Raw genomic sequence first — 17,026 nt, 5'->3', positions numbered from 1 at the left:
CTTGCAAGGCGATCATTTGTGTTTATAAAGCATATACATTTGTATTTTTTTTTAGAAAATGACCGATTGTTAAGATAACTAGATAACTAGACTAACTAACTAGATAAGACCCTTATTCCTCATCTGGGATCGTGTAGAGCTCTTTGAAGCTGCACTGAAACTGTAATTTTGACCTTCAACTGTTTGAGCTCCATTGAAGTCCACAATAAGGAGAATAATCCTGGAATGTTTTCATCAAAAACCTTAATTTCTTTTCGACTGAAGAAAGAAAGACATGAACATCTTGGATGACATGGGGGTGAGTGAATTATCAGGAAATTTTCATTCAGAAGTGAACTAATCCTTTAAAAATAAACTTTCTTTGTTGGCATTGATAGCTTCATGAAGAACATCCATGGAAACATTCTATTATATTTATAGTGGAAAAGGGCATTTTTAGATTATTAAAATAAAATTATGGAAAAAATGGCTCCAAGAACTGTTCACTGAAAGGATGGAACCCAAAATGGTTCTTCTATCTATGGCATCGCTGCAAAAATCCCCTTTATTTCAACAGTTTTAACAAGCTGGTTAACTGGTTGATGCTCAGGAACTTGTAGGAACTAGAAAACTGTTCATTTACCTCCGAAGAGATGAGGCGACAGGTGAGCAGGTAAAGATCCGATCAACAGTCTCGGAGTGCCGGTTGACCGCTCTCTCTCTCCGCCGTTCTCCTCCGGTGTGCTGTTACCGGACTCTTGAGAACTATAGGCTCCGGAGTTCGGTATATTAATGGTCGACTGGGGTCGAGCGCCCGGGCCACCGGTGCCACCCCCGACGGAGCGCGTCCTGGCACCAATATAGTTAGAGGCCACTGCCGCTGATGATGAAGACGACGATGATGATGATGTAGCACCTGAGGTGCCGTGCGCGTGATATCTCATCGCAGCCGTTCTGCCGCTGCCGTTACTCGACGACGTGCCCGACGGGAGATCCGAGCCCGAGTACGCTCGCGTGCGCCCGTTGGCAGCGGGACTGCTCTGTTTGGCGCCCATGCCAACCTACACTTCCCTCCGATTTTAATTATTAAAGACAAACAAACAAAACTGACAGCGGTCGCCTGTTACATTTGACTCGTCCAACGTCACGCGCGCGTCAGCGAAACTTTTACGAAGGCTTTTAAATCGCTGTCAGCGCGTTCGCGCGTGAAGTTGCGGGTGCCCGCGCTTGTTTTTGCCTCATGCGCTGTTGTTTTCTAACTAACGTCCTCTGTTCCATGTTGTGCGTGAGAAAGTAACGCTCTGAAGCGAGGCTTTCCTCCTAAACGCCGCGCCGATAGCTGTTGTGCTCGCAGGGGGCGGTTATTACACAAACTGAACGTGTGTTTAACTGCCGTACGTGCAGAGTGCGTAAGCGAGTCGGGGGCGGGGCTTTCCGGAGACGTCATAATCTAGGGAAATAAACCCTAGCTGGGCTGGAGAAAAGCGTGGTTGTTGCCCCATTAATATTTTATTCACAACAAGACCAAAAAAAGTCCGCTTTAAACTCTTGCACAATATATAACCTGTAAATTTGACTGTGTCTAAAAATATGTTGATGTTCCTAGTAGCTACCTGTACGTGTTGTGGTCGTGAGGATGAAACATTAATGCATTTATTCTTTTCTTGTAAATTAGTTCATAAGTTTTGGTCATTTTTTTCCTTCCATCTAGTTAAACACCCTATTTTTGCCCAAACCTTTCATTTAAAATATATTATTTGCTATGATACTGACACTTCTAACAAATCCAAGGACTATATCCTCAATTTTGTATTCAGTTTTTATTTAATTTTTTTATCCTTAAATGTTTTCAGGCTCACTTCCTACTCTCTCAGATTTTTTAAGACTCACTTTTCAAATATTTTTGTTTATCTAGTAATAAAAAATGTGACAGATTTTTTGAAACAATATGAGCATTTTTGAGCATAATGAGCATAATGGTTTTACTGATAAGGTTTAGTTTGCTTTCCACTAATTAATGTTTCTGTTTATTTAATAATTTATTATAAAAAAAAAAAAAGAATATATATATATATATATATATATATATATATATATATATATATATATATTTATTATATATTATATATATATTTAAAAAATATTATTTAAAAAAAAAATATATATACATATATATATATATATATATATATATATATATATATGAACTTGAAGACCTACTTATTTTATCAAGCTTTCAGAGTTTGATCAGATGGCATGATTTTTTTGGTGTTATGTTTGGTTGTTATTTTATGTTTGTATTAATTTATAATTATCTTCTATTTATGGACAGCACTTTGGTCCATTTTTATGGTTTTGAAAGTGCTTTACACAAAAAACTGAGTTGAGTATAAATTGCTTTTATTTATTTCACTTGTTTACCCTTTTTCTATGCATTTATGTTCTTTTTCCTCTTATTTGACCATTTCTTTTGATAGTCTTTCATTTGCTTTTTTTGTACATTTTAATTTCTATTTCTTTAATTAATACAAAAAAATCTAGTGCTTCCTCAATATGCTGCTTTCTCACACACTTGTCTATTTTATGACACGTTTAAACCTAAAGTTAAGTATACAGGCTCAGTTAATTAATTATGCATTTATGTCCGTATTTATATTCCTCTAACATTCTGATTAGGATCCGCCTAAATTTCAAACCCAATTTTCATAGTGCTTTACTGATATGAGTGTATTATATTACCAAAGCATCAATACACACAATAAAAGGTAGTGACCAAATAAGGTGCCAATAATGTTAATAAAAATAACATAATATGTTTTGGAAATCAGTGTGAGACATAATAGAGGTTGTTAAAATATAAAGGATTTATGAGTTACAAAATAATACTGAGGTATAAAAAAAATCAACATTTTGATTTGCAATTTGTTTTTATCTGATGTTTGTTTGTTTTACATTGGACCTTGAGTCTGCAATATGATGATGATGATGATGATGATGATATGATATCTGAATAAGGTGTTCATCTAAGAAAAATAAAAAATAAAATAAATGTAAACAAACCTAAAACTATATCATGGCTGAGCAGACAAGATAGGTTGTATCAACATTCACATAACTCATTGTATAGGCCCATATGAGACTGATTTAACACACACAAGCACAGTTATTGTTTTTGAATGTGTATGATTATCTTCTATGCATGATCCTCCATAAATCTGCATGCAGATATTGTGTTTTTTGTCCCATCTGGAGACGTTGACATGACAGAGTGGACAAGGAACCTCACATCCATAAGAGCAATATGCAATAACCCTGTGTGTTCATGCCAAAACAACTCACTGGAAACACACTTGAGTGAATGTAAAAACATTCCCACAGTGAATTGTACTCTGAAGTATTGAAAAGTAAACTTCTGCTTTAGAAATAGTCTGACAAATTAAACAGACTTGTAGGGGAGGTTTTCTCATTATTTGAGTTTTTGTTTATAGACTGATCACTGACCACATTCACACCCGAGTTCGTCCATCTTTAGGGATGATTGTATCTGAAATGTTTTGCTTGTTTGAGGTCACTGTGATTACTGAGACTCTTTACAAGGATAAATGACCATTGTGAAGACTATTAGTGTACTTATTACATTAAAACTGTAAAAGTAAAATCATGTGATTGGCTTGTTGGCTCAATAGATTCACAAGGATTCAGAACATCATCTGAAAAAGAAGGTCATGTCAGAGAGGCATGTTATTGCATTGTCAAGTTATTGCATTTTGACGAAAGATTACAAAGATAAACATCATGCACCGATGAAGCATTCACAATAAAACCAAATATACAGCACAGATTTCTGAGTTGGAAACTGTTGTGTGAAAACTCAGAGAGCTGTAAAGAGGAGAAATGAGAAGTGATGAACTCATGCATGAATTTGCACAAACACTCACACTAACAAATGAACACTCGGAGAAAAACTCTTACACATTCCATCAGAATCAGATTAGAATTGACCAGATCAAGACAGTGATGTCCAGCCGTATGCATTAGACGGACTATGCAAGGTCAGAGGTCAAACTTTGGCTAATGTTCTGTCAAGGTTCTCTCAAACTTATGAACAAGCAGTAATATTTAAAGGGGTCATGAATTGAGAAATCAACTTTTCCTTGAGCTGATATATAAGAGGCCACCCTACTATAATAATATATCGTTTTCAGAACTGAAAACTTCCTCGTTAGTCCAATAAAAGCTTTTATTGACACCAGGCCCACGAACGCCTCGTCCTGGAATGTGCCTATCATAGATAGGTGAAACTCTGCCTCCACAGAAGAAATCAACGCCTACTTCATCATTGCAACGATAGCCCCAGCCACTGGCGTGTTATTGAGATGAGGAGGAGAGAAGAGCGATACAGGACTAAAATAACATTACCTTTCAAAGAATCCTAATGCCAGGAATATGGTTATTTATTTTCAACAGTGTGAATGTCACAGCTTTATTTATTTGTATTCAATACATTTCACTGTGGATTCTTTGGTAAATCAATCGCATTTCGACGCAGGCTTTGCAAACAGACTTTTACGATATGGAATCGATAGTAATGCAACAACATGTCAGTAACTGTGTCAATTCTAATGCCTGATCTGATATTAATGTTTCATGTACAGTCAGATGTTCTTTGTGTGTCAGTAAATCAAACCAGTGACTAAACGCTCAACTTCATGTTGTTTCTCTTAGTAGGATGAAAATAATCTGTTATTTAAACTGTGATTAAATTATGTATAGAAAAGAAAAAAGAAAGAACGCTCCCTTTACAATTGCTGGAGCTGTCAATCAAACAGCGCGAGTTTATCAGCGACTGAGTTCTGGACTAAAACCAAAGTAATAATCAACTAATCTCTTATTTACAGTGTGTTTGAAACACTTTACAGTTATGCTTTCATTAATGTGCAGAAATGGAGTTTCAATGATGAGATCACTGCTTTCATGCGCTCAACAACATGTCTGTGATCGGCTACAATGTTCATCTCTGCAACCTTTCATGCCACGATCTAATTATAATGCCATAGATCTACATGTAATGCTGCACTTTTCATGATTAGTTAACCTTGAGAGCTGTCAAGTCAAGTCACCTTTATTTAAATAGCACTTTTTACAATGTAGATTGTGTCAAAGCAGCTTTACAGTGATAACTGGTATATATTTTTGGCTGCACAGCAGCTCTTAAAGAATAGTGTCAATCCAGGCAGATCAAAGCACTGTTGAATATCAAATGTCAAGTCAAATGTCAAGTGTCCCCAACTAAGCAAGCCAAAGGCGACAGTGGCACCCAAACTCCAACAGGTGACATCAGGTGACAAACACGTGGCAAATAGACTTCTGTGTTAAAATGGAGGAAAAAAACCTTAAGAGAAACCAGGCTTATTCAGGGGGCCAGTTCTCCTCTGGCCAACAGTGCTTTGTTACGATTCAGGTTGCTATCATAAGTCCGATAGGATTGCAACATTCAAAGAATTTATTCCAGTTCAATCCAGTTGAGGATCGTATTCATTATAATAGCTGTAATAGTAAAAACATGCTGAAAGTTTTTGAGTGAGTAATATTTAGCTATTTCAAATGGAAAGATGTCAGCCAATCACAGCAGTGGGCGTTTACACTGAAGTCTCACAGCAGACACGCCCCTTAAAACAGAGCGCTCAAACCAGAGGGCTAAAATCAGGATAGGAAAAATGCCTTTTATTTATAAATTATGACCATTTTTGATGTAAAAAGCATACTAACATTATAAGTGCACCCCAGGAAACATAAAACAATAAAACAACACAGTTCAACTCTCGGGTGAACTCTCAACTTTTCCACTCTCTCCTATTGCTGTGCATTCCTGCGGGAAAATATGGAGGAATTTCCTGGAATGTCAGAAGATTCCAACAAGATTCCAATAACCCAACACATTTCCAAAATGGCTATACCTCAGAATAAAAACACTAAAGATAATGCATAGAACAGTTTCTGCTGCTACATAGACCTTTACAAATGATTTTAATATGCTGTTCGAGAATTATATCTTCGGGGATGTAAAGGGCTTGACTTACTATACTTATTTATTTTGTACTTCACTCAAATTCTGCATTCAGTGTGAGATGTAATGTATCAGAAGTGTTTGAGAGACATCTCATCAGTGTTTGACATAAAGCTACTGCTGTAATTAAAGCACAAAATGTGTTTAATTAAAGCCATTGATGGTTGAACTTGAGTTAACAATCATTCTTAAAACTGCTTAATTTAAAGTTTAATATTTTAAACAGGTTTCAGGATGGAAGTTTCAGATGGCAAAAAAGCTATATATTATATTTGTGTATAATCAAAAATGTAAGTCATATTATGAAACAGTCAACATTTTTTTTAGCTTATCAATTTTCTGAACAGTTTAAATCCATTTAAATAATAATAGGCTACTATTATTAATAATAGAATTATGACTTGAGTCATTCTTGAACTTTATTAACTTATATTACAGGAACCCCATATGAATTCATGATATTAAACATAACTCACGTTATATTTTAAAGGCAAAACCAAAGCAAATAACAAGGAATCAGGTGAAATATGAGACGATATTGCCGCCTGCTGACCATTAGTAGAACTGCAAAACAAACGTGTGCACTATTTAAAGAGATAGTTCATCCAAAAATAGAAATTCTGAACATATGTAGGCCTACTCACCTTCATTATAAATCTGTATCAGTACAATCATTACAAAATTATAACAACAGACAATGTAACAGACATTGCAAATCGTTTTGCACACGTACTGCACATATTGTTATGTAAATATCGTTTGTTCCTTTGCAATGTTACTTAGTGGCAGATTTTATTTATTTGCTTTATATTTGAGAGTAAATGTAGGAGTGGAACAAAGATAAATAAACCCATTTCCTGTAAAGAGAGCTAGAAAGAGCAGCAGAAAGTCAAGAAGTTAAAGTGAACATGAGAAGTACAGTGTTTCCTTTCAAACTCTTACAGTTTGTCCTTTAACCTATTTATATCATTCTACAATGTTTCATCAATCAGTAGATGATTTACCATGCAGTGGTGACTCAATACTGGTTATAAACAATATTCCCTGAATTTTGATTTTTTAAGGCCAGAAACATACCATTATGCAAGTATGAAAAGATTCAGAGTCAAAATCAAATACTTGTAAACAATATGTTTAGGGCCTAAGGACTGTTGTTGTTAGGCCTAGCGTCATTGAGATACAATTGTAGTTTCTTTTCATATTTTGAATTAGTTTTTATATTTTCCATTTTTTCAATTTTAGTTGTAGTAATTTTGTTGTGCATTTTCATCATTTTGGCAACTAGCTAAAATAAAATAAGTTTAATTTCTTTATATTTATTTTATTTCAGTTAATGTTCATATTATTTCAAATAACAAATTTTTTATGGTTTAATTTTAGTTTTATACCCTATGTTAGGCATGTCATGAGGAGATAAAATGCTAAAACAGATTAAACACACAAACAAAATGTTTTAAAAGCATCTCATTGTCACAGTGTTTTACTCGTCATATAAATGAACCTAAAAATATCTCAATTATATTGACTGCATATTAAATTGGCAGACAACAGAGTATTTTATCATTGAAAAAAAAAAACTATAATTCACTAGAACCTTTTAATTTACAAAGGAGAAACAAAAGCAAATTGGTCAACTATTTTTAACGCCATTGTGGTAAAACTCCATGACCATATTCAGCGGGGAAACACATTAAAGGTGCAGTAAGTGATTTCTGAAAAAAACACTGTTGAAAGTTGATCAAACCCAGTGTTGGGTAAGTTACTCAGAAAAAGTAATCCACTACAAATTACAAATTACTACATTAAAATTGTAATTTGATTACATTACTGATTACTACATGTAAAAAGTAATCAGATTACTAATTACTTTACATTCAAGTTACTTTGAAATCTACAAAAATACACCACAAACTGAAACTCAGTTCTTTCTGTAATTTAATATTGACCTAAAAATATTACAGAAGTATGAAAACAGCAACTTGACTTAAAAATATTCGTTAATCATCTATAGGTAGCTTATTCATTCAAATGCAATCATAACGGTCGCCTGAGGGCGCTCAACGACCACGTCATCTGTGAGCGTGAGATTCTAACAAACGAAAAATAACTTTATTAAAACTAATAAATATATGAAATATTGTACACTTGTTAATGAGTTTATTTTTGTTCGCAGTTTTTTTAATAGTATTTAATGATTATGAACACATATTAAGTATGACAAACCATACAATCGATGAAACTCCAAAGCTGGCAGGTATGGTATGTATGATTACAAAATAAAGTCGTTAAGATTGTTATTAATATAATTTTATGAAGTAACATGTAGGATAAAAGTAGTTTTATCACGTGTCGACAGCTCCAGCTCTCCAACACACAGTTGTCAGCGTGCGAATTCACTCACTTCATTTCGTTCACTCTTTGCAGATATAGTGCACTCAAATGATACACTATATAGGGAATAGTGAATCAGTGAACGAGTGAGCGGTTTCAGACACAGCTTAAACATTCCTTGCTGTGTGTAGCATGTATGTGTGTGGTAGTTGAACTGTGTTTATGTTTGTATGTAACTGCATTAAAGACAGGAAGAAAATGCTGAAAACATTTATAATAACATTTGAAAACAGTATTGTTCAGAAGTTACCTTCCCTCCCGATCCTGAACAAAAATCCAATCTAGCTTGTTTAGGCGAGGGTGGACCACTCTCGTCTTGGGCGCGAGTAGGCTATCCTCCTCCATGCCTTCTCCAGTCATTCATAATGAGGCATCCGCGCCAAACGTGATTTCTTTTAGAAATGCACTTTACCTAATTTTTTTTTCTTGTAACGCAAGTAACGTAATTTTATCATCATCAGTAACTGTAATGAAATTACATAAATTTAAAATGTAATGCGTTACATTACTGTGTTATCAGGAAAAGTAATTAGACTACAGTAACGCGTTACTTTGTAATGCGTTATACACAACTCCGATCAAACCGAGCATCACAACAAACTTAATGCAGCCAATCAGCAGTAGGGGGCGAGAGAGTGAGATTTGAAGAAAGACTGTAGAAAGAGAAGTGCCTGAGAGACATTACAAAAGAGAAAAGGTCTCTATCTATCTATCTATCTAAAGAGACATCCACTCTTGCATTGTGTGATCTAACGGAGGGGTGGTTTGTTTGGGTTGATTTCAAATATCTACAGTGTTCAACAATAATTTTCAGAAATCTCTTACTGCACCTTTAAGAGCATTTTGATGTGCACACAATAATCCTCTCACATCCCTACTGAGGATTTCAGCGTTTCTTTGAGACATAGCAGAACACAAATATGTTTTAGACAGGTTCCCCTGAGCGCTCTGGATCTCCGCAGGCCCTCAGCTGCGCTTCAACACAGACAGATTGAACAGCCCATCAAATGATGAGATCTGCCCGTAGGATACGACCAACCACTAAGTCAAAGCAGCTGCTGTGAGTGATGCTGGACGCAGAGGTGGATATTCTCAGAGGTGCGGCGGACACCAGTGGCTGTAATCGAAAGAAACGAGGATGTCGGGAAGAGACGTTCCGTCTGAGCTGAATGAGCGCTGCCCGGCTCAGCTGGACTGTCTGCTGCGAGGAGCCTGAGGAGCTGGATGAAGATTCGACGCCCAGATGAAGCCAAACTCAGCTAATCAATCAACACGCCATGGGAAACAACAGCCAGTGGAGCCTGACAGCTGCTGCTCACAAGAATCAATCGCTAAAGTAATACCTGTGTGTGGAACTCCTATTAAAAAACTCCCATCCTGTTTTCCCCTTCTAACATAAAATATTAAAGGGGAACTATCATGCAAAATTCACTTTTACATGGTGTTTGAACATAAATGTGTTGGCAGTGTGTATACACAACCACACTATAATGGTAAAAATCCACCCACTCTTCTTTTTTAATCCCCATAATTCATAAGCAGTGTCTCAGAATAAACTATAGCTTTTGTGACATCACAAATTATTGTGTTGCTTTCACTTTAATACACAGATCTAATATACACATGTGATTTCTTTAGTTGCTGTTTACCACGTTTATGTAAAACTTGAGTGTTTTTGACATAAACTTGTGTGTATTTGACACTTTAAATGCAATAACATGTGAAAGTGAACTTAGTTTAGCACTCACGGGACACGTCGTCTGACATCCAGCTCATGTGTGCGTTCAGAAAACCATATATCAGAAGTTTAGACTGATACTGCTTTAAAACGCGTGGAGATAATAAACTTTCATGATGATGAACTGCTGTGTCACATGAGCTTGACCACTATAGAGATGATAATCAAAACCAAACAGATGTTTTGTTAAGTTTTTGGCAGAGTATCTGAGGCATGAGTTACACAGGCTCCGCCCTCTTCTGGATAGGGGGCGGGGAGCAGCAGCTCATTTGCATTTAAAGGTGCAATATGTAAGATTTCTGTCCGCTAGAGGTCACTAGAGGCCTATTCAAAACAAAGGCGTAGCTTGATGACTGCAAGTTTGAGCGCAGAATCTCACATCACAGCCGGTGGAAACAACTGGGATAGGACTTGGGAAGAAATCATGTTCATGGATGCAATTATTAACGTTACTAGTATGAAGCAGAGCAGGACGAGTGTTGTGGGAGCTGAACGAGGCCGCTGGAGCGATTGCGCAACACACGCCGCGAGCAGCAGTTATTACGTCACAGTCGCCGGCGCTGCTTCCGCTTTTCCGGACATGAGTATGAGGTAACGCAGCTCTGTTTATCATATTAGATACATTTGAGTGTGTTGAAAATGATGTAATAACATTACTCTGTGCGTTCGCTCGGCGGCTGCTGTGAGACACTGTTACACACTGCAGTAAGATAGATCGATTTTACAATATCATATTAAATGCTGGATGGCTTGTGTTGATAAATGGCATGCAATTCATTTGAAAACATATTGTATGATGGAGAAAACGCTGTATTACTGTTACTAAAAATAAAGCTGCATCTGATTATGCTATGTTAGCTACTTCACAAAATAGTGTTTTTCTTTGAGGCATGGTAAAGCATGGTACTCGCGTTGAGTTATACAACAATGATTAGTTGTCTGTCTATAAACTTAACCAAACAGTTGTTCCCTTGCCTATTAAAGCATGTAAATATTAAAGCATCTTTGGTGTTTCCATGGTTTTTACAAAATAAAAATCGGAAACCGAGGGTAACGCAGGTATGACGTAATTGACAGGCGACTCCTCACACGTCCCGGAGCCTTGGTTAAAATTGCAATTTTCTCACCATTTACAAATAGTTGGAAACATTTGGGATATTGTAAGTACACAAGTGAACAAAATATATAACACTGGCCTAGTGGCTTTTGGATATTTTACTGCAAAAATCTTACATATTGCACCTTTAAAGATACATGCATGAAAACAGCATGTTTTTCCTTCCTCTCATAAATTTACAACATGGAATAATGAATGATCTGTGGGGTATTTTGAGCTGAAACTTCACAGACACATTCTAGGGGACATCTGAGACTGGGACACTAAGAACAGAGTCATTCATGAAGTTTTTTCTGTTCCTGCTGACCTACAGGATCCCTAAGTTCAGTCGCCAGCAGGTGGCAGCATTGCCTCAATGTGTTTAGCTCAGGTGCTCATGGGAAAATCCCTTTAGCAACAGATGAGGCAGAGGTTTACTACTCCAGCTGCACAAGTTCAACATGATGTGAATGAACACATGGAGTTTAATTTGCTTCATTTGCATACAAGTGATTAAAAAAAACAAAACACTGGATCATTTCTGTTCTTATCTGTAAAATAACTGTGCTTGTTTTGAAATATACTTCAACTGAATTAATTATAACTTATATTATTAATTAATTATAATGTAAAGAAATAGAGCTAAAGTTACTCATTGAAGTGAGGGACTGATGGTTCATTTTCACATTTAGTTTCTAATCTCTTTAATTATTTCTCAGTCTGAGAACTGAATGAGACCCAGAGGTCAGATGTAAACCGGCTCCTCTGAGGGACGTGGATCGGCGCTTCAATACACCAGGTATGTGGGAGTTTTGGGAATTGAAGTGGAACAGGATTAAAGTTCAATTAAAACACTGATGATCTCAGATGACCCCATTAATTCTTCAGCATGCATCTGAGCTTTTGGGCTCAAGACCCCTGATGAAAAGCAAATATAATGAAACACACTGTGTGTCCTCTGCTGCAGTCTCTGATGGATGGGTCAGGAGGGCACTGCGTTGACAAGGTCACACACACACACACACACACACACACACACACACACACACACACACACACACACACACACGCGCGTTTTCAACGGGACATTTCATCGACATGTTTTTTTATACTGTACAAACTGTATCTTCTATCCCCTAACCCTAAACCTACCCATCACAGAAAACTTTCTGCATTTACATTTTCAAAAAGCATAACTTAGTATGATTTATAAGCTGTTTTCCTCATGGGGTCAAAAAAAAAGAAAAAAAAGAAAAAAGAAAAAGTCCCCACAAGGACAAGGATTTCTGGTATTGACATCTTTGTGGAGATATTTTGTCCCCATAACATAGGGTAGGCTATACCTAAATCACACACACATCACACACACACACACACACACACACACACACACACACACACACACACACACACACACACACACACACACACACACACACACACACAGTATATTAGTCTCATTAAAGTTTTTTATATGGAGGTGATGATAAGCGCAACCCTATCCAACCCCTAAAAAAAATACAAGATTAATCTTATGTATAAATGTTAAATATAAATAAAAAAATAAATATATTTACACATATATATTTACAAATATTTAATAAAATATTTTAAATTTTTTTAGAAGGAATTAGTTTGTGATTTTAAATAACTAAATTTGAATAAACTATATATATATATATATATATATATATATATATATATATATATATAATTTATGTTTTAATTACATATTAATAAACAAATATTTTTTAATTAAAAAAAAATAATAAAAATAATAAATTTTATTTTTTAAAATATTAGTGAGGGCATATCATTGATGATTTTTATATGGAAGTGATTTTTATTTGCTAAAGCTCTATCCAACACCCCCCCAAAAAACAAACAAGATTTTACAAAAATGTAATACATTTTTTCAAATACATATTTGTTTTTAGAATGAATTAGTCTGTTTTTAAATAACTACATTTTAAAACATATTACATATATATTTTTTTATTTTGCAATTTTTTAAATAAATGTAAATAAATTAATATTTAAAAATATTTTTAATTTTTTATGTTTTAAATAAATAATAGATATATAAATCTCAAATCTTAAAGATAGATAGATAGATAGATAGAGAGATAGATAGAGAGATAGATAGATAAAACATGGCTCAAAAACATGGTGTCCAAAACTAGGTATGTACCCATGAGCAAAGATGGCAGCATTCAAGTGGTATACTTTAAGTGATGAATGCACCAGGAAATGCCATGCAGATGAATGGGAATGACAGACAGATCTCTCCAGGCATTATAAACCTCAACCATGCATTAAAGACTCAACCATGAGCCACTGAAGTGCTGCAGCAGATGCCCACGAATACTGTCACATTTCTGGGCATCTTCTGCCTCACTTCAGCTTTGATAAGCTCATGGTTGTGTTGTTTGTCTTGTGTCGTCCGGTTTGTCCCGCGGCCACGATCACTTCTCTTCATCAAGCAGCCTCCAGCTGCAGATGACTGACAGCTCCAGTCCTTTCTGAATGGAATATCAGTCCGCAGTCACTCTGGATTCATCCAGGAGACTCGCTTTACAGTTTTCTACAGTTGCTGTAGGAGCACTTTCTCAATACTTAGGTCACTTTTTCAAAAGTCTTCACAGAGCATAACAGCTAAACTGTGGACCATTTATCAATGCATTCAATTACTTCTTTCAAATTAAATGAATTCTTGTCTCACTCAGACACTAACACTACGGAGTCCTGCACATGACATGCAAGAAAAAAAGTAAATCATGCGCACAATTTACTATTTCGTTCCCTTGACTTGCTAAATCATGCACATGATTTACTATTTTGTTACCTCAATTTGCTAAATCGTGCTCACGATTTACTATTTCATTCCCTTGACTTGCTAAATTGTGCTCACTATTTACTATTTCATTCTTTCGACATGCTAAATCGTGCACGATTTACTATTTTGTTCCCTCAACTTGCTAAATCGTGTGCATGATTTACTACTTAGTTCCCTCGATTTGCTAAATCGTTCGCACGATTTACTATTTTATTCCCTCGATTTGCTGAATTGTGCACAAGATATACTATTTCGTTCCCTTTGATTTGCTAAATCATGACCATGATTTACTATTTCGTTCCCTCGATTTGCTAAATCGTGCGCACGATTTACTATTTCGTTCCCTCGATTTCCTCTACTCGTACGCATGATTTACTATTCATTCCCTCGATTTGCTAAATCGTTCGCACAATTTACTATTCCGTTCCCTCGATTTGCTAAATTGTGCGCTCAATTTACTATTCTGTTCCCTCGATTTGCTAAATCGTGCGCTCAATTTACTATTCCGTTCCCTCGATTTGCTAAATCGTGCACACAATTTACTATTCCATTCCCTTGATTTGCTAAATCGTGTGCACGATTTACTATTTCGTTCCCTCGATTTGCTAAATCGTTCGCACAATATACTATTTCGTTCCCTCGATTTGCAAAATCGTTCGCACAATTTACTATTTCGTTCCCTCGATTTGCTAAATCGTGCGCACAATTTACTATTTCGTTCCCTCGATTTGCTAAATCGTGCGCACAATTTACTATTTCGTTCCCTCGATTTGCTAAATCGTTCGCACAATTTACTATTTCGTTCCCTCGATTTGCTAAATCGTTCGCACAATTTACTATTTCATTCCCTTGATTTGCTAAATCGTGTGCACGATTTACTATTCCGTTCCCTTGATTTGCTAAATCGTGCACACAATTTACTATTCCATTCCCTTGATTTGCTAAATCGTGTGCACGATTTACTATTTCGTTCCCTCGATTTGCTAAATCGTTCGCACAATATACTATTTCGTTCCCTCGATTTGCAAAATCGTTCGCACAATTTACTATTTCGTTCCCTCGATTTGCTAAATCGTGCGCACAATTGACTATTTCGTTCCCTCGATTTGCTAAATCGTGCGCACAATTTACTATTTCGTTCCCTCGATTTGCTAAATCGTTCGCACAATTTACTATTTCGTTCCCTCGATTTGCTAAATCGTTCGCACAATTTACTATTCCGTTCCCTCGATTTGCTAATTCGTTCGCACAATTTACTATTCCGTTCCCTCGATTTGCTAAATCGTTCGCACGATTTACTATTCCGTTCCCTCGATTTGCTAAATCGTGCTCACGATTTACTATTTCATTCCCTTGACTTGCTAAATTGTGCTCACTATTTACTATTTCATTTTTTCGACATGCTAAATTGTGCACGATTTACTATTTTGTTCCCTCAACTTGCTAAATCGTGTGCATGATTTACTACTTAGTTCCCTCGATTTGCTAAATCGTTCGCACGATTTACTATTTTATTCCCTCGATTTGCTGAATCGTGTACAAGATATACTATTTCGTACCCTTTGATTTGCTAAATCATGACCATGATTTACTATTTCGTTCCCTCGATTTGCTAAATCGTGCGCACAATTTACTATTCCGTTCCCTTGATTTGCTAAATCGTGTGCACAATTTACTATTTCGTTCCCTCGATTTGCTAAATCGTTCGCACAATTTACTATTTCGTTCCCTCGATTTGCTAAATCGTGCGCACAATTTACTATTTCGTTCCCTCGATTTGCTAAATCGTTCGCACAATTTACTATTTCGTTCCCTCGATTTGCAAAATCGTTCGCACAATTTACTATTTCGTTCCCTCGATTTGCTAAATCGTGCGCACAATTTACTATTTCGTTCCCTCGATTTGCTAAATCGTGCGCACAATTTACTATTTCGTTCCCTCGATTTGCTAAATCGTTCGCACAATTTACTATTTCGTTCCCTCGATTTGCTAAATCGTTCGCACAATTTACTATTCCGTTCCCTCGATTTGCTAAATCGTTCGCACAATTTACTATTCCGTTCCCTCGATTTGCTAAATCGTTCGCACAATTTACTATTCCGTTCCCTCGATTTGCTAAATCGTGCTCACGATTTACTATTTCATTCCCTTGACTTGCTAAATTGTGCTCACTATTTACTATTTCATTTTTTCGACATGCTAAATCGTGCACGATTTACTATTTTGTTCCCTCAACTTGCTAAATCGTGTGCATGATTTACTACTTAGTTCCCTCGATTTGCTAAATCGTTCGCACGATTTACTATTTTATTCCCTCTATTTGCTGAATCGTGCACAAGATATACTATTTCGTACCCTTTGATTTGCTAAATCATGACCATGATTTACTATTTCGTTCCCTCGATTTGCTAAATCGTGCGCACAATTTACTATTTCGTTCCCTCGATTTGCTAAATCGTGCACACAATTTACTATTTCGTTCCCTCGATTTGCTAAATCGTTCGCACAATTTACTATTTCGTTACCTTGATTTGCTAAATCGTTCGCACAATTTCATATTTCATTCCCTCGATTTGCTAAATCGTTCGCACAATTTACTATTTCATTCCCTCGATTTGCTAAATCGTTCGCACAATTTACTATTTCATTCCCTCGATTTGCTAAATCGTTCGCACAATTTACTATTTCGTTCCCTTGATTTGCTAAATCGTTCGCACAATTTCATATTTCATTCCCTCGATTTGCTAAATTGTTCGCACAGTTTACTATTTCATTCCCTCGATTTGCTAAATCGTTTGCACGATTTACTATTTCGTTGCCTTGATTTGCTAACTTGTGTGCATGATTTACTATTTCATTTCCTCGATTTGCTAAATTGTGTGCATGATTTACTATTTCTTTTCCTTTTTTTCATAAAT

General features: G+C 36.0%; 1 protein-coding gene across 2 annotated transcripts in view; it reads right to left on the bottom strand.

Annotated features, from left to right (window-relative positions):
* znrf2b (zinc and ring finger 2b) overlaps positions 1-1,385 on the bottom strand; it is a 56,982-nt gene extending 55,597 nt beyond the window's left edge. The window contains exon 1 of one of the 2 annotated variants that reach the window (XM_048154224.1): positions 623-1,385. In XM_048154224.1, coding sequence (XP_048010181.1) covers positions 623-1,034 — 412 coding nt within the window. In that variant the 5' untranslated portion in view covers positions 1,035-1,385. The remainder of the gene's footprint in view (positions 1-622) is intronic. The other variant, XM_048154223.1, reaches the window with a different exon arrangement.
* Positions 1,386-17,026: the final 15,641 nt, after the last annotated feature.

Source organism: Megalobrama amblycephala, linkage group LG13 (assembly GCF_018812025.1).
Source record: "Megalobrama amblycephala isolate DHTTF-2021 linkage group LG13, ASM1881202v1, whole genome shotgun sequence".
NCBI classification, from domain to species: Eukaryota; Metazoa; Chordata; class Actinopteri; order Cypriniformes; family Xenocyprididae; genus Megalobrama; species Megalobrama amblycephala.
The sequence above is the reverse complement of the archived record's forward strand: the minus strand, read 5'-3'. Positions and strand labels throughout refer to the sequence as shown.